The sequence below is a fragment of the Ptychodera flava genome, chromosome 8, assembly GCF_041260155.1.
Source record: "Ptychodera flava strain L36383 chromosome 8, AS_Pfla_20210202, whole genome shotgun sequence".
NCBI classification, from domain to species: domain Eukaryota; kingdom Metazoa; phylum Hemichordata; class Enteropneusta; family Ptychoderidae; genus Ptychodera; species Ptychodera flava.
Genome location: NC_091935.1, coordinates 32,908,881 through 32,927,980, shown reverse-complemented (window position 1 = coordinate 32,927,980; position 19,100 = coordinate 32,908,881). Strand labels below are relative to the sequence as shown.

The following is a 19,100-nucleotide window of genomic DNA, read 5'->3' as shown; positions in this document are numbered from 1 at the left end:
TTCCAGTTGTGATAAAAATGGTCGTAGGACCGTTTGTTCCTTTTAAATTACTGCAAGAATACCACTATCGCTGAAAGCCAAGAGCCAGTGACCATTGAAGAACTTGCCATAAGCATTTTTGAAGATGTGAAAGAGATATTCACGCCATGGAAAGTCTGCCGTCTGGTAATGTCTTTGCTGTATTACAGTTACTCGGACAACAAGAGAACACCGCGATATTAACCCTTTTCCTGCCAAGTCCATATTTCACCACCAGGTCAAGATGGTTAAAATTAATGAAACACAACATATTCCATACGATGTATTTTAACATAATACTGTACATTTGAAGGCTGTTGAAAACATAATACTGTAAAGTTGATTTTTTTTGGACAAAAGATGCTATAACATACCAAGCCAAGTGGGTGAAAATACGTCATGTTTTGGTTCAATACCGCTTTTTACTGACTTGGCTGATGGGGAAGTGATACAGTTATTACTGTCTGGCAGGAAAAGGGTAAAAAATATCCTATCGATACTTACTGCAACTAGACTATATGATATAGACGTAAGATTGTATGGTTTGGCCACAGTGGGTGGAGGGACTTGCGATTTGGCCGGATCTGTAAGACGGTAAAATCTTCGATATAGCTTGTATCGGATATTTACCCGCAATATTCGTAGTTCTAGTAATGGTAACGTTTATACCAGCCAATGTTAAATACTCTCATAGGTCATTTGTGTATCGAGCTACTAAAATTTGGAATTCCATTCCCCCATTTATCCGTCACTGTGAAGCGTTGTTGATGTTTAAATCAGAACTACATGGTTGTCTTGTAATGAAATATTGTAATGAAGGCTCTGACTTAGCCTAAACTGTTTTTCTTTTGTCTTCGACATCTGCTGTTCGCCCATTCCATATGTTGTTTGTTTTTTCGACGATTTGTTTGTGTACGTTTGCCTCTTTACTCAGGAGAGCTGTAATGGAAATTACTGCATTGTGATCAGATTACGCTCTTTAATAAAGTGTATTACTACTACTACTATAGACCCGGCGAGCGATGGCACAAAGCAATTTATTCTAGTAGTCCCGAAATGGTCGATATGTCAAACTTCGATACTAGATGCTAAATATCAGGGGCTGTTTTGTCTTTCAACAAGCAGAGTTTCTGTCTGTATCAAGTAGCCTTGATCAACACTAAAGTGGCTACGGGTATATATATATATAAATCATATATATATATATATATATATATATATATATATATATATATATATATATATATATATATATATATATATATATATATATATATATATATATATATATATATACACACAAAAATGTATACAATGTGCCCTCCCAGTTATCACCATAATGGCTTTATGGCAACCTCTGAACTTGGGCACAGAGAGTACGGTATATATATATATATATATATATATATATATATATATATATATATATATATATATATATATATATATATATATATATATATAATATATATATATATAATATATATATTTCGGCAGCTGGACCTCATCTGAACTTTAACAACGCCCTCCTCCTCCCCTTTCCACCACATTTTACCAAGTATGGATGAGGACAAGATTAAATGAGTTTCCTATGTAGGTGAATTCCCTGTTAGACTGTTAATTGGTCACCCATTTTGTGGCCAACTTTATGTATTACACAGTTATGAGCATCTTAATAATTGGTTACTAAGGAAATTTGTTTGTGTATAGTTTATTGGACACCAATTTTGTGGCCTAATTGATGTATCACACCTCTAAAACTTTATCACATGTATAAGTAGGTTAGTTATTGTAAGGTCGCGTTTTGTACTATGTTTGTGTGTCATCAATCAGTGGCCTGTTTGGTGTATTTTACAGTTACAGTTTTTCATTAAATGGTCACCCATTTAGTGGCTCATTTCACCCACAAAGACGTGGGTTGGGTATTCCTAAATTTGCCAGTGTTGTTGCTGGCCGGGGCACAGCATCACTACCAGTGATGTAGGGCCTTGTCCAGCATTGACAGCGTTTGCGGGGTATATATATATATATATATATTATATATATATATATATATATATATATATATATATATATATATATATATAATATATATATATATATATATATATATATATATATATATATATATATATATATATATATATATATATATATATATATATATATATATATATATTGTCAGTTATGTGGTAGCGTGTCGGGGCCGGCAAGGCTGGTATTCCAATGATGAAGGGATGTAAAGAAGACTGGAAACAGCGAGTACTATATAATAAAATGCTACTTTATCACACTAAGCTCTAAGCTACGTACGTAGAGTGATGGTAAGCTGGACTCTTTTTAATTTCTCATGAAATATCCTTGAAATAGCCGTTGTGTATATCTGATTATGAGCTAAGCAACTTTGTAGTTGTTTTTCTACTGAAACGTTTCGTAGAAAGGATGGCACTTTTAGAAGATTTTATTTAGTACCTCGATTTACTATCCATATTCACTTAAAGGTCGATAAAAAACAATGCTCAAGGTATCGTCCCTTCACACTGACGTTCACAATTTTGCTAGATAGTTTTCATTTTCTTCCATCTGCACTGTAAAGTTAAGTGTTAAAGGATAGAACACCAATTAAACGCCTTTTTGTGACACTTTTTGAACACCTCTAGACGTTCAGAAATTTAACACTACGTGTTCAACCAACGTTCAATTTTTGAACTCACGTGTGCAGAATTTGAACACTATGTGTTCATCAGACATTATATTGAACACATGGTGTTCCATATCTGAACACACGTAGCACATGAAATGTGTTCAAAAATTTGAACGCATTTACGCGTTCAAAGGGCTGTAACACTTTTTGAACGCATGGACGCCGTTCAACGATAAGTGTCTTAAAGGATTGAACACATGATATGCACTTGTTGAACACATTAGCTTTTGGCGTTCAGGGGGTGTTCAAGCCTGGATATAACATAACGGACCACTGATATTCAGTAAAATTATTTTATTCTAAAAATTTACAAAAATTACTTGACTAAAATACAATTATTTAGTGTAAAATTGGAAAATAAACATGGCCCTTTGTAAAGTTTGTCAGAGAAAACACTGCAAAAATACACAATTGAAGATTTCACGATGATTTGGACATGTCAAATTGAGATCATCCCAAAACACATGTGTAGTAAATATCAAAGCTACCAGACGGGTAATTTTAAGATACAATTTTTTTGTCCAAAAATGGTAAAAATTGACCCCAAAATAAAACTTACAGATTTCATCATAACTTGAATATATCACATTCTGATAATTCCCTATGTCTTAAAAATATCTGAAATGTCTTTTATGTCTCAAAAATACAAATTTGCATATATTTCTGCATAATTTGAACAATCTGAAAAAGCTATCCGCAGAGATTTGTGTCAAAAATATCAAAGCTGTTCATTAGGTAGTTTTGAAGAAGATTTTTAAAGATTTTTTGACCAAAAACGAAAAAAAAATTGCCATGAAAAATAAAGGTTTGAATTTTTCATCACAACTAGCACAAATTTTACGAAGGTCATTCTCAGGGACATATTTACCAAATATTGAAGACGTCGAACCACCAGTAAGAGAGAAGAAGATTTTTGCCAAAAAAAGCAAAATTCGCCTCAAAAATACAAATTTTCGTATTTCACCATAATTTGAACATATATGATTAGGGTAATCTCTGAAATCCTGTACTCCAAATATTAAAGGAATCGTACTGGCCGTTTTGAAGAAAAGCTTGGGATGTAAAAATTTGAGGACGATGTCTCACATTCACCTATTAGATAAGCTCTGCGTCGCTGAAAGCAAAGCTAAAAAACAGAAACAAATCGAGAACAAAAGACGTGTTGATCTACAATACAAAATAATCTAAGATTTGGTAGCAGGCTATGATCAACTAAATGCTACTGGAGCATAAGCCTTCAAAGACGTGAAGTCTCCTTCATCAGATGCAAGGGTGCAATGAAGAATTGAAGCAGAAAGCGACAGAAAATTCAGAGTGAAAATTTCAGAAAATTAAGAAATTCAGAGTGTACATTTTTCACGCTGAATTTTCAGTCGCTTTCTGCTTTAATTCTTCATTCCACCATTGCATCTGATAAGGGAGACTACACGTATTTGAAAGCTTATTCTCCAGTAACATTTAGTTGATCATAGCGTTCTACCAAAGCTTAGATAAATTCAGAACAAAGATACAGAAACTTATCAAATTTCAGTTACTGACCCTCTGAAGTTTAAATCTACATTAGAGATGAACTGAGATTTCAAGCTTGTTCCCAGACAGCTACCTCTACACTCGTCTTCTTCAATTTCTATACCATCAGCTTCTGTAATAACTCTTCGATTACCAGGTAAATCCAACTTTTCACATCCTGAAAATAATGCAACAATAGGTAATATGGCGACATGAGACTTTAAATGAAAGACAAGGTGGCCTTATTAGGTTAAGGAAAAGGGGTGACTTTGGCATACAGTGCCTCTTTTCGATACTGTTACAAAATATTGGCTTCTTCTTGTCATCAACTGATGAAAAGTAAAAGAAAGGCCAACTCTCATATGCTGAAACAATAGAGTGTACACTCTGCGATGTTTAACTAATGTTTTATATGCGATTGTGTTAGCTGTGATTACGAGGCGGTGTGTGGCATATCGATCGCGCTCGGGTCAAGGGTCATCGCCACAGTTTTGCGGTGATGACCCTTGACCCGACTGCGATCGATACGCCACGGCCCAAAACACCGCTGCGTATTTACAACTAGTGTATGGTATACAAGCCACTGAAAAAAAAGGTTTCTTCACGTATTTTAGCTATTCCAAAGTACTACACAAATAATTTCAAAGGATAATAATACAGATGCTTCAAAATTCAACACCTTTTACTATTTTGGAGAGAAAACTTACCCTTTCTGGTCTTGCTTCCGCACGATCACGACTTCAGCGTGCGTTTACAAGAAAAATGTCGCAACTTCCGTTTTGATGCATGACGGGATAAGAATAGGCACCAAACTTGAACACCAAGTGTTAAGGAGTAGAACGCCTCTTGCACGCCGATGTTAAAATTAAAACGTTCATGGTGGTTATCTGATTTTCTTTTCCAAATTTCCAAATTTCAACCCGTAATAAACGTGTAAAATTATTTTGTATACTTTCTTTTTTAGAAAAAACATGCTTTCAGTAGTTTTAGACCGGAGATAATTTTCACTTAGTGTGAAATTCGTTACATCAAAATCCGTGTACGTTTGCCTAACAGCGATGCAATAGTAAATTTAATATAGCCATAGTAGAGTAAAAAACAGTAAAGATTGTTAATTGTTTTACAGTATTGCAAAATTTCTGTCATGCTGAGTTTTTGAACACTTGAAGGAGATGGTTGTTAACACTACGTGTTCAGGTTTAGAACATCATTGTTAATAATATGAACACTAGTGTTAACAATATGAACACTAGCCGTTCAAATTTGAACACCGACATCTACATTTTGAACGCGTAAAGACGCGTCTGGCGTCCGCTATTTTTACAGTGTGGCCTTGATATTTCTTGGCGTAATTGGCCCACGTTCCCGTGGAATCCTATCAGAGAAGCCATACATTGTCTGAAAGCCATTACTTTCTACACATATCCGACAATTTAATAAAACTTAAGTATATAACAATGAATTGGATCAACGGATGGAAAATATGCACTTGTCTTTTGAAAGAGAACCCTACAATAAGACATCGGTGCTCATGCTTTGCCTTCTAGATTTCGATAGAACTGCAGCCTAATGTAATACAAACGGGGATGAAGTTTCATCCAAAATAACATTTTACAATTGTTACAATATTACTTTGAAGTGTGGGTGTAGACACATCATGTTACCTGTATTTAAGTAGGTCTTAGACTGAAAAAAACCTTCACCGTTGTCTCATGTTTTCTGGTATTCTATTTGAAAATACGTTTTTGCGATGGTCACGTTTCGTTCTAGTGAGTAAAATAGTCCCCTTAGTGCATGTGGGCTGAAAACTGAAGAAATGGCCAGACTTAAAAATAACTCTAGAACAAATTGTCAAGAGGTTTTTATATCTACTTTGCAATACCTTATGGAGATTTAATGTAGAGTTTTCGTTTTAAAGCAATAATTTAATTTTGTGTATCAGCGATTTTCCTCTTCACTGTTGTTCACAAAATGTCTTCTGACCTCGACACCCGATTCCTTTAAAGTTTAGTTGCATGTTCCTACGGACTTTAATTTCATTCTCATAAATTTCTCGCTAAAGGGCTACAGAACATGATTTTCAAGTTCTCACAGGTGTTAGATACATCTTAAAATGAAAACGAAATGACTTACATAGATGTTATGAGGATGGTAAATTGTAATTTTGAGAATAATGAATGCCTGAATATTATTGATATAATTCATTATCTTGGTGATGCTGTACACAGTCGGGGGACGTCGGCATACAGAACCCCTGTACTGATTTGTCAAACGTGTTTTTGTTTTATTGCAATGCAATTCCATTACCTTTAGCTTATTTTATAAGAATATTTTATCAGTGAGAGAACACGATTTGCACTTTATTTTCATATTTGCACTTTATTTTATTCTCCTAAAGAGAATTTTATAGTTTTTGTTTGAAATTAGCAAGTTAAATCCCTGAAAATCAATTCTAATTTGAAAACTTTCCTCTTTACTAAGCTTGTTATGGCCTTATAATGTAGGTAGTGAATTGTAATTTTGAGAATAATGAATACCTGAATATTATTGTCCAATATTGATATAATTCATTGTTTTAGTGAAGCTTTACACAGTCGACATACAGAAACCTGTTCTATTTTGTCCAATGTGCTTTTATTTAGATGCAATGCGACTCAATTACCTTTAGCTTATTCTATAAGAATATTTTATCAGTGAGAGACCACGATTTGTACTTTATTTTCAGTGAAACAAAGTTAGTATCATAATAGTCCTACAGAGAATTTTATAGTTTTAGTTTGAAATTAGCAACGTCAAATCCCTGAAAATCAATTCTAATTTAAAAACTTCCCTTTTTACTAAGCTTGTTAGGCCTTCAAATGAGATATGCACGTTTCCTTTGATACTATCAACTTTTGTTTAGTCTTACATGTTAAGTATGGTCTTGACCGTTATTCAATCTCTCCACCTGTATAATAGCAGATTGTCGAAATATAGACCACTATGTGTAACAATGGTCACTTCTATATCAATCAATTGTGATCAAATGGGAGCGCATTTTTATTGGCACCATTTTATGCCGGTAAAATTTTGTTGTACGATGTTATATTAAAGATCTTCAAAAGTATTCAAAAAGCTATGCATGTGCAACATAACTATGACTCACTGAGCCCGAACAAAGGGTAAACAACATATTTTAAAGACTGATGAAAAAAGACATACGACTTCAAAGAAAATTTTAAAACCATGATTATAATCCCAGTGTTATGATGAATTTTTCAGCTCCCGTAAAAGGAGTGACGCTGAGTGAAGATTGGCAATTTCATGACTGTGATTATTCTCCCAATAAACGGAATGTAAGCATATCATGGGAGGTGAGCTAACCAAACAAACTAAGTCCAATACCTAATTATCTCCCTTTCCAAACGACAAACCAAGATCAGTGTGGAATCAACTGTGACCATTTTTATTAATTCAAATGTTTTGCTGGTAATTGAAAGTAAGGTTTTTGTACCCATTGCTTCCATAACTAGAAGAAAGTATCGCCTGTCTTTCTTCATAAGGAAAATAAATTGTGTAATGATAAATAAGATAAACTGAATATGCTAATGAGCTCAATAATGCTTGAATGGTAAAACATTAGCGCAATGCCTTTAACATTCGATGCATATATTCCCATGGATACCCTGATTCTGGTTTGTTCTAACTAGGAAATACTGCTTGTATAGAAATCCTGTTTTTGTATTTTCTTGTTGTTTGCCGTCAAAGTCACAACCAAAGTCACAGCTAATAGCTTTGAAATATATTTCTTAGTTCTCATTTGTAAATTAAAGCGGCAAAATCTCTTACATTTGGACATAATGATTTTTCTTATCTGACGAGATTAGATCTTGATATCAGACATGTGTATTTTTCCGTTGCACATTAAAAAGATAACTGTCGTTATGTAGAATCTATATACAGGTATGTATCAATATTTCATGGGGAATAAATGTAATGGCTACTGTTACTTAACAAAGTTGTCAAACTACCCCAATCCGAATGCCGAAATATTTCAAATGCTCATCCTGATTTGAACAGGTTCCAGAGAGTCAGTACTGGCATGGTAAACTACTTAGATATGAAACTAAAGTCTGGTATCAAGACACTGAAAGCAATGTGACTGTTATCGAAAGAAATACAAGTGATACCTCGATGGTGCTAGAGGATATGTCGAGATGGAAGTCCCTCAACATTGATGTGTACACCTGCAATTCTGCTGGCTGCACAGGGAGCGCAAAACCAATCCGACTTGATGCTGTCAAAGTTGGTATGTTTGACAATTTTCCAATTATTCTTTATATACCTGATAATATAAATATTAGATAACAATTACAGATATGAAAATTTGTATATATACCTTTTCAGATGAAATTTGGTATTTTTTTTGCCAATCTCTCATCACCATTGAACTTTTGTGGGCGTCACCTTTTACACTTTATGTTGGAACTTACTTCGGTTCAGATAACATTGGAGCTTTGTTTCTAATGTGCAATTTTTAATAACAGGGACTCCCTGTTGAAAGATTCGTTACGCCAGAATGCATGCTATTCAAATATGCATTGTTTTATAATCCGTGTCTAGTATTATGGAGAGTCTAACCCACATATTTTAACCCTGAACCATGAACATACCAAAAAATGTAAAGGTTCAGAAGCTAAGTATCTTGCGAGCTATTTGAAAGATCACATCTTGCACCATGTTCCGTATCGTCGCTGTTCTGAACCTGACCTTACCCTTCATCTAAACTTTGCTATGGCTTTGTACTGACTAGGATTGCATATCCCTATAATAAGTTTATCGTTAATGTTATTCATTGTTGAAGATCGTTTGCATATCCATATGATTGAAAAATCAATGAAAATCCCTTTTGCTGAAACGAAACATCAACGGGACGGTTGGAGAGTTAGGACTTTTCTCCATATTAACAAAATATAGTCTGGCGACCACAGGGACAATCTATTACTCAATGTAGAAAATTGATATCCAATATCCAAATAGCCAAATATAAAAAATGTTTTGCAAATATGAACATTTTCACTTTGTCAGAATTGAATTTTAGCATGCAAAATCAAAATGTTAAATATAAAAAATATTTGAGTTTTTGTACCTTTAAAGATTTTAGACAGAGGATGATTGGTTGATTGTTTGCCCCCGTAAGCAAATACAATGATGAATGAAATCATAGCATCATTTTGGTTTTCATTTCAATCAACTTTTATAGAGCATATGGGAGTCGGACTCAATTGAGTTAACCCGAAGAACACACAAAACCCGAAAAAATGCTTATTGTTAACAGCTTATAAGCAAAAACTAGCCTGATGACCCATGTGTTCTTGTTTTTCTTCGCCCTAATTTTCCTATCCATAGAAGAAATTGTTTGATCAACACTAAGCAGTACGAATACCATTAAGAAACACCAAGCGTGCTTCTGTTGATGTTGAATATTTTCTCACGGATTGACAAAAATTACAAGTACTAAATCATATTCATGCAATCAAGTTATGCCTTTTAACTGAGAGAAACGATGGTATCATTGTAAATTAATTATATTGGTCCTTGGTGTGGCCATCGCCATTATAGGGTGTGGATTTTTTAAAGAGGCCAACGGCAAACACCTTATTAGTCCCTGCGGATGAAGTCCAGGGGACTTATGTTTTGAATCTGTGCATCCGTGCGTCCATGCATCCTTGCGTTTGTCCACTCAGATATCTCAGATATACCTGAGCCAATTCATTTCCAACTTGGCACAAGGATTCATTGCGCTAATTTGCAAAATTATTTTGCATAATTATTTTTTTAAAAAGGGCTCTGTTTCTTGAGAGACTACACCAAATTTAATGAAACTTTGGACAGATTTTGGTCACACAAAGCTCTAATAGCACACAAAGACATTTGTGAGTTTTTTCTGTCAACTAATTGCTAATTTGTATATTTAACGAATTTTCATAATAACTGGCTCATATTTGATGAGACTTGGAAAAGATGTTGATAAACCAGAGCTCTAACTGCGTGCAGTATTAAGCAGGATCATGTCCATACATTCGTACTTTGCATATTTGTTAAAATTTTGTAACAGGGGTTATATGTGTAGAAATTCCGCAGCAAATTTCACGACACCTTTTACAGATGTTGATCTGTCACTGCTCTAATAGTGTGCAAATACGTTAAAATGGGGGCTTGTTAATTAATTGGTAATTTGCATATTCGACGAATTTCTCTTATTAGGGTCATATGTCTAGAAATACTACAGCAATTTCGATGACACTCAGTACGGATGTTTAGCAGACAGCATTGTAATTGTAAAGACATTAAGCAGTATCATGCCAATTATTTGCTTATTTGCATATATTAATGCACTTTCCTAAATAGTGTGCTATGTCAATAAATACTGCACCAAATTTGATGAAACATGGTACAGATATTAATATGTTAGTACCCTAATACTGTGCGACGACATTAAGCAGTATTATGTCAATTAATGATAATGCATATTAAATTAATTAATTACTGCACATTAATGCATATTAAATTACATTTCATAATAAGTGTGCTATGTCAAGAAATACTGCCGCAAAGTTGATGAAACTTGGTACAGATGTTTATCACAAAGTGTTGCATTAGCAACACTTTGTGTTAAACAATTTATTTCTGATTTAAATATTTTATGAATTTTCGTAATTAGGCTGATATGTCAAGAAATACTTGATCAAATAGTACTCCATTTTTTGTCGGAGAATGCATATGTTTCACAATGTGTTCCCTGTACGACCATATACCACGAAAGTGCCCATTACGGTTATTCAAATTTCTCACAAGGTCAAAGCGATGCTATGAGAATCCAAAACTCACTCCTAGTGTATGAAAATGGCTACGTCATCAGTAATTCATCTATTGTACGCCCACAGTAAAGACGTTTATCCGTATCATGATAATCATTTTCTTATTTGCATATTTAATGAACTTTACTAATTAGTATGACATGTCCTGAAATACTGCTTGATGAAACACGGTACAGATGTTGATTTTACAGTAGTCCCAAAGCGGTTAGCGACATCCTGTCGATTATTATTAATTGATTTATTCAATTAACATTTGCAATTACGGCGGCAGACCAGATTGGCTTTACATTTTACCACCATGGTATGAAACAACTCCATTGTTTTCTGTAGTAATTTTGAGAATCTAAACAGGGAAACAATGTTTGTAGTTTAGTGACTTTTATACTTGATGACTGCATTTAATCTCATGACACTTGCAGCAGAAGTGATCAACAAAGATTGAATATTCAAGAAAGGAATTTAGCAGAATATATAGCTGATTATATATAGTCTCTTCTGTACTGAACATGGGGATGGAGAATGTTTGGTCCCCATCTGGCGTTCTGACTTTTTTTGTCAAGAGCCATTACTCTGACATGCCTGTTTCTTGCAGATTAATTGAATTTTGAAATTTCAAGAACCAGGGCAGGACATACCTAATTCTCTCTCACTTGGTAAAAGAGCATATCCCCTTGCCATTCATTCTATAATAACAACTTGTTTACGATACAATTAATTCAATCCAGTATGGGCTTATGTCACAGACAGGGCCTTATATCAGCATTATTTTTTCATGCGCATCATATCGACTATAATTTAGTCATTTCCCGTGACAAATCCCAAATTACAAGAGGGACCTTGTCAATGACTTATAGCATACTGGAGGGAGAGGGTCCAGAGTTATTTTGTTACTCTTGTGTTAAATGCACACCTAACCATTACCTATGGTTCCACCATGGCACTGTTATATATATTACATTTGTTTACTGTTGATTCTGGTACGAAATATGTTTATCAAGAACGTATCATTAGTTGATACTTCAATTACCCATTTAAGCAATTAATTTCCTGGCATCTCCGTACTTTCCTAATCATGCCCCCATGATTATTTACTATGTTTTTTTCTGTTACCTATTTCCCTTTCGGCATTTATTTTATGAAAGTGACATAATATGTACATTGACCATGTAATTACAACGCCTATTTTCAAAAGATTATATTTACGTTTGAACAGCAAATAATATTGATATAAATTCAAAAGATAGTCTTTTAAGTGCAATATACAAGCGAGGGATGCCCTTCATTCTTACTTGCATTTCGCTTTTTCCTCCAGTCTATTTTTCCTCCAGTCCATCCGTATTGAGAACAAGTGTACAATACTCCCTAATAATGCATCACAGTTTAGATAAGACAACGACAATTAGTCAAACGTCATTTATTGTATGTATATATGTTTTATTTTACAGGCAGGGATGCACCACTCAATGTTTCGGCATTTGAAACTTCTTCTTCATCCTTCAATGTCACATGGGCAAGACCTGATAATGATGAATGTATCAAGAGTTACAATGTCAGGTACACTAGCGACCTCCATCAAGGTGAAACAGAAGTGACTGACCAGCATGCACACATTACTAATGTCCCTAGTGGCGCTGAATATACAGTGTCACTTTCTGCTAATATTTACAAAGGATACGATAGCACAGACGAAAGTGAACCAAGGTCAACAACGGTTAGACTCCTTGGTAAGTGGTTTGAAAGTTACTTTTTGAATAACGAGAAATAAAAGATGCAGTTTAATATGAATTTTTCACATCCACTTTCACTGTTGTAATTTTTATCAGTATTGATTGTATTTTTAATATTTTAAATGAACAGTTTTAAACAAATAAGTATTTCAATTTAGTGTCACATTTTCTGAGCAACTGTTTTTCTATAGCAGCTTACTCACTTACGTTAACCTGCATTTAGCACTGCCCTTTTCAAGTTTCCCATTGAGAATTATATTCAATATTCACGCCACAGCGGTTGCATCCCTCAACTTTTCAACCGAACGACACGTAATTTTCTTACAAACGTGCATTGATTTATTTTCTGTAGAATATAATTCTACCCTTACAAAGTCCTTGAAAGACAAAAGCATAATACTATGTATGTATGTATGTATGTATGTATGTATGTATGTATGTATGCATGTATGTATGTATGTATGTGTGTATGTACGTACGTACGTACGTACGTACGTACTTAGATACATATATATATAAATGGTTACCATTTGGTGGCCCATTCGCCCACAAAGACATGAGTTGGGTATTCCTTAATTTTGCCGGTGTTGTAGCTGGCCAGGGCACAGCATCATTACCAGTGATGTGGGGCCTTGTCCAGCATTGACAGCGTTTGCAGAGAATAAATAAATAAATATATATATATATATATATATATATATATATATATATATATATATATATATATATATATTATATATATATATATGAGACTTAAAAGACAACATTTCTGTTTTTGAAGAGAACCCTACAATAAGACAGCGCTGCACATGTTTTGCCTTGTAGATTCCTATAGAATTGCAGCCTAATGTTATAAAAATTAGGAGTGTCATCCAAAGTAGCGTATGGCCAAAGCGCCTGTTTTACTATGTCACTCTAAAGTGTAGGTGTAGACACAGCGTGTCTCTTGTGTTTATGTATGTCTTACCACTGAACAAATACTTCACCATTATCCCATGTGTATTGGTGGTATATGGTTTGAAGACACATTATCAATGATTGACGGGTTTTGTTGCGAGAGTAAATTGGTCCAAAATGTGCATGTTGACTTGTTTCAGCGGTTTTTACTGTTTACTTTTTGATCAAAAATTGTCTTCTGAACTAGAAACCCGACTAAAAGTTTGTTTGCACGCTCTAACAGACTTTAATTTCACTCTCACAAATTTCTCGATGAATTGCCATTGTTCTTGGTTTGCGAGTTCTCAGAGGTGTTAACATCTTTAAATGAAAATCAAATTACTGACATTGATGTTATGAGGGTGGTGAATTATAACTTTGAGAATAATGAGTGTCTGAGTATTGTCCATATAATTCATTACCTTGGTGTAGGTGAGCACAGTCGACATACAGAACCTCTGCACTGATGTTTCAAATGTGTTTTATTAATAATACAATTCGTTTCAATTACCACTACCTCGTTCAACCAGAACATTTTTTCAGTTAGATTTTAGCAAAAGAAAGTTAGTATCATTTTCCTCACGATTACTTTATCAGTGTAGGTCGAAATTAGCCACGTTATTTTACTGAAAATAAATTTTGATTTTAAATCGTCGTTTTATAATAGATAAGCTAAATCTAGCCTTCAAAGGTGATATGCACAATTCGTAGGACAATATTATTCGTTTAATTATTGTTTGTTTAAGTGGGCGCTGCACCCATATTTTGCTCACAAATCACCTTTTGGCAAATATTCATTCAATTTTAATTAATTTGTTAACCCAAGATAAAAATATCGATTGATTGGTATCACCTTTTTAGCTTGTCAAGCAGTCGTAAGTTGCGTAACAAAGAAGTGTTAGTTTTTGCAAATGTACACAAATCACCCGATTTCCTGGCTTTTTTTTCTCCCATTTCAAAATTTCCAAAGAATTAACTCCACTCTGGCCGGGTCAAATTTTCTGAAATTTTCACAGTAGGTTCTTTAAATTTTATATAACAAAACGTCTATTTTGTTTGGCATTTAAATTCTTACATTTTGAATAAGAGGCATTTTAATTTTGGAACCATGATTTTAATCACTTTTTGAGTGTTGGTCTTTCAACCCTTGCCATTTTAGAATGAGGCTAGATAATGCAAAATAAAATAGTCATTTATTATAACATATACTGTTCTTTTAAGTGAAAGATACATTTATTAAAATAACGTCAAGTTTTTGACTTAAATTAATTTTAATCATTAATACCAAATTTGAGGTTTTTTATCCCAAATATACACCAACTTCATCTTCGAGTAAACAACTGCTACCATACTGAACTTTAGAGTCTCTGCTTTTTGAAAATATACAGTATGAGGGGGTTGGTCATCTTTGATGAGAAATATTGCTTTGACAAAACTCTGTTGGCAACATGCAGCTCCACCTTAACAATTATGACAAATTTATATACATGACTGTACTCAAAGCTTTCCATATGGTATTATACGTGTTGCTACAATACAGGCAGTATAGGATTTATAAATGGTAACTTTATATCAATCGATTGTGATCAAATAGGTGAAATTGTCATTGGCACCATTCTATGCCAAAAAAAATTGTTGTACTATATACTTTATTAAAAATCTTCAAAAAGTTGTGCGTGTACATGATGACTATGTTATGTACAGCACATTATTGACAAAACATTATTACAATCCAAGTGCTATAATGATTTTTTTCAGCTCCAGTAAAAGGAGTGACGCTGAGTAAAGATTGGCAATTCCATGACTGTGATTATTCTCCCCATAAAAAGAACATTAGCATATCATGGGAGGTGAGTTTATCAACGAATCAAGTCCTACGTCTCTCCTTTTGCAGACGACAAAGCTCCGGTCAGGGTAGAAGAAAGTGTCTGTGAATGTGTTCGTCCATGCATCTCTATGTAGACGAAATCAATGTAGTTCATGCTTCAAAATGCTGTCGTCACAGTATTTGTATATACAAAAAAGGGTTACCAATCTCTCCAAGAATACTGTTAACTTGGATATCTTCTTTCGCTTACGTGATTTGTAATACCTTAAACATTTTTCTGTTGCACTTCAATATAAGATTACTGCTGTCGAGTCTACATACAGGTATTATAAATTTTTCATAGGGAACATGTATGATGGATACAGTTAATTTTTAAAATATCAAACTACCACAATCAGAATGACAAAATATCTCAAACTCATCCTGATTAAATTATGTTCCACAGAAACAGCACAGGCAAGGAAAATACTAAGGTATGAAATTCAATTCTGGTATGAAGATACTCAAAGCAATGTTACTGTTATCGAAAGAAATACAAGTGATACCTCGATGGTGATCGAGGATATGTCGAGATGAAGTCCCTCAACATTGACGTGTACACCTGCAATTCTGTTGGCTGCACAGGGAGCAAAAAATCAATCCGACTTGATGCTGCCAGAGTTGGTATGTGAGACAATTTTCGAATAATTTTTCATATAATTTAATACAAATATTAAATAGCAATTTGTACAACCCATCCATTTTACTGAAAAAGGATGAATTGACCTAAATGTGTTTGCGTAACAAACTAAAGTGATATTTACAAGATATGAACGAACAATTTTGCATATATACATTTTAGTTCAAATTTGGTATTTTGGCCAATCTGTCTTCAGCATTGACATTCCATGTCCAACGGCTTTCAAAGTTAGTATTTTGTACTTACTGTGATCATATGGGAGCACAGTGTTTCACATCCCTGGCCACTAGGAGTGTGGGGTCGCCCGTGTGGGAAAAATTGATCCCACACTCTAAGAAACCGTCCCACACTCTGCAGTATATATTACACAAGCTCTGATTGGATGATAAACAGCCTTTTGTTCCACGCGCAAAATACTTTCAATGGCACGATGAGTAACACACGGACCGATACTAAAAGTAAGCAGGTCAGAGTACGGGGTAGACGACAGCATTGTTGGTGACGGACTCACAAAAGACGGCCGAATTTTCCAAATAAACGGTGAACATAGGCCACTTGGAACATAATATATCTATTTTATCAATCATTGACTAAAATATAGAAGAAATTGTCCGATGAACAGTAAGCAGTATGAATACTTATGAGTAGCACCGTGCATGCTTCTGTTCGTGTTGAAAATTTTCTCGGATTAACAAAAATGAAAATTGCTAAATCATATTCTTGCAATCGTGGTATGCCTATTAAATGAGAGAAACGACGGTGACATTGTAAATCACTGATTTTGGTCCCCGATGTAACGATTACCACTTAGGGACAAACGAAACTTATTGCATACTAGAGGGAGAGGGTCCAGAGTTATTTTAATTACTTTACTGTTAAAGGTCGCACCAAATCATTACCTAACTATAATCCCGCCATGGCATTGTTATGTATTACATTTGTTTGCCGTGTTGATTCTTGTATGAAATATGTTTATCTAGTACGTATCAGTAGTTGAAACTTCAAATTACCCATTTAAGCAATTAATTCCCTGCCGTCTACGTACTTATCAAATCACGCCCCGTCTTGTTTTTCATTGGTCCTACTAATTATTGACTGTTTTTTTTCTCTTACACACACACACAACAAACACACACACACGGACAGACAGACAGACATCGCTACGACATAAGCTCACGTGTGTGAACACATGAGCTAAAAATGCATCATCGTTTAAGTAAGACAACGACTATTAATCAAACCACATTTATTTTATGTATATATGTCTCATTTACAGCCAGGGATGCACCACTCAATGTTTCAGCATTTGAAACTTCTTCTTCATCCTTCAATGTCACATGGGCAAGACCTGACAATGATGAATGTATTAAGAGTTACAATGTCAGGTACACAAGCGAACTCCATCAAGGTGAAACAGACGTGACTGACCAGTATGCCCACATTACTCATTTACCTAGTGGCACTGAATATACAGTTTCACTTTCGGCTAACATTTACAAAGGATACGATAGCACAGACGAAAGTGAACCAAGGTCAACAACAGTTAGACTCTATGGTAAGTGGTTTAAAAGTGACTCTGAATAACGAGGAAAAAGATGTAGTTTGATATGAATGTAACCTTTTCCACTTTTGTAGGATGAGAAATGGAAAATTACTGTTATTTTTTATCAGTATTGATTGCAGTTTTAATATTTTGAAATGAACAATTTAAACAAATAAATATTGATTATATAGTGTCACATATTCTGTATAACTATTTTTCTATAGCAGTTTTACTCACTTATGATACTGTAGCACGGCCCTTTTCAAGTTCCCAAATCAGAACTATATTCACACCAAGTGTTTGCGTTTTCCTTATTTTCCAAACGGACAACACATGCTCTTCATACAAACGTATGTTGATTTATTTTCTGTTGACTACCCCTAGAACATCCTTGAACATGTTAAAGACAAAGCGTATGTATGTATGTATGTATGTATGTATGTATGTATGTATGTATGTATGTATGTATGTATGTATGTATGTATGTATGTTATGTATGTATGTATGTATGTATGTATGTGTGTGTGTGTGTGTGTGTGTGTGTATGTATGTATGTATGTATGTATGTATGTATGTATGTATGTATGTATGTATGTATGTGTATGTGTGTGTGTGTGTGTGTACGTACACGTACGTACAACACCATTGGAACTATTTGTGATTATAAGATGAACAGTAAAAGTCACAGAATATGCTCTCTAAGAGAGGGTTTACTCAAAACATTTAGTAATTTCAATTTTTCTAGTGAAAATATCAAAACTGCAATTATCGAATTAAATGTTAAAGTAGTATAAAAAATTGTAGTATTTAAAACCATCTGCTTTTCAAAAATTGTACATTTATCCTTTTTGACAATTTTAAGGATATTTCATCTCATTGATACACATTCTTCAAATGTCAAGATTAAAGGTCAAAACTTGATCATTGCTGTATTATTTAGAGGACCTGGATGCATTTGAAGGTTTTGGATCATATCTGATTGGTTCTTTACTATTTCAAAGTGCCTCTCTAAGCCATTCCTTAAAACAATGTTTAGGGGTCATATCTAAGTGGTCCCTTAGAAAGATAAAGGACTCATCCGGGTGGTCCCTGAAAGTTTCAAGGTCACATCAGAGTGGTCTCTAAAAGATCAAGGGACATATCAGGGTGTTTCCTGAATGTTTCAAGGACTCGTCTTGGCGGTCTTTAAAGTTTCACAGTCACATTAGGATAGTCCTCGAAAGATTCAGGGACACCTCTATTGGCCCTTAAAGATTCAAGGACTCATAGACTTAGTCATGTTCACGCCATGATCAC

At 34.3% G+C, this 19,100-nt stretch overlaps 1 protein-coding gene across 1 annotated transcript in view; it reads left to right on the top strand.

Annotated features, from left to right (window-relative positions):
- LOC139138076 (uncharacterized) overlaps positions 1–19,100 on the top strand; it is a 55,325-nt gene that overhangs the window by 31,301 nt on the left and 4,924 nt on the right. Inside the window, exons 6-9 of the mRNA XM_070706300.1 lie at positions 7,493–7,584; positions 8,291–8,519; positions 12,537–12,815; positions 15,513–15,604. Of these exons, the coding sequence (XP_070562401.1) occupies positions 7,493–7,584; positions 8,291–8,519; positions 12,537–12,815; positions 15,513–15,604 (692 nt within the window). The remainder of the gene's footprint in view (positions 1–7,492; positions 7,585–8,290; positions 8,520–12,536; positions 12,816–15,512; positions 15,605–19,100) is intronic.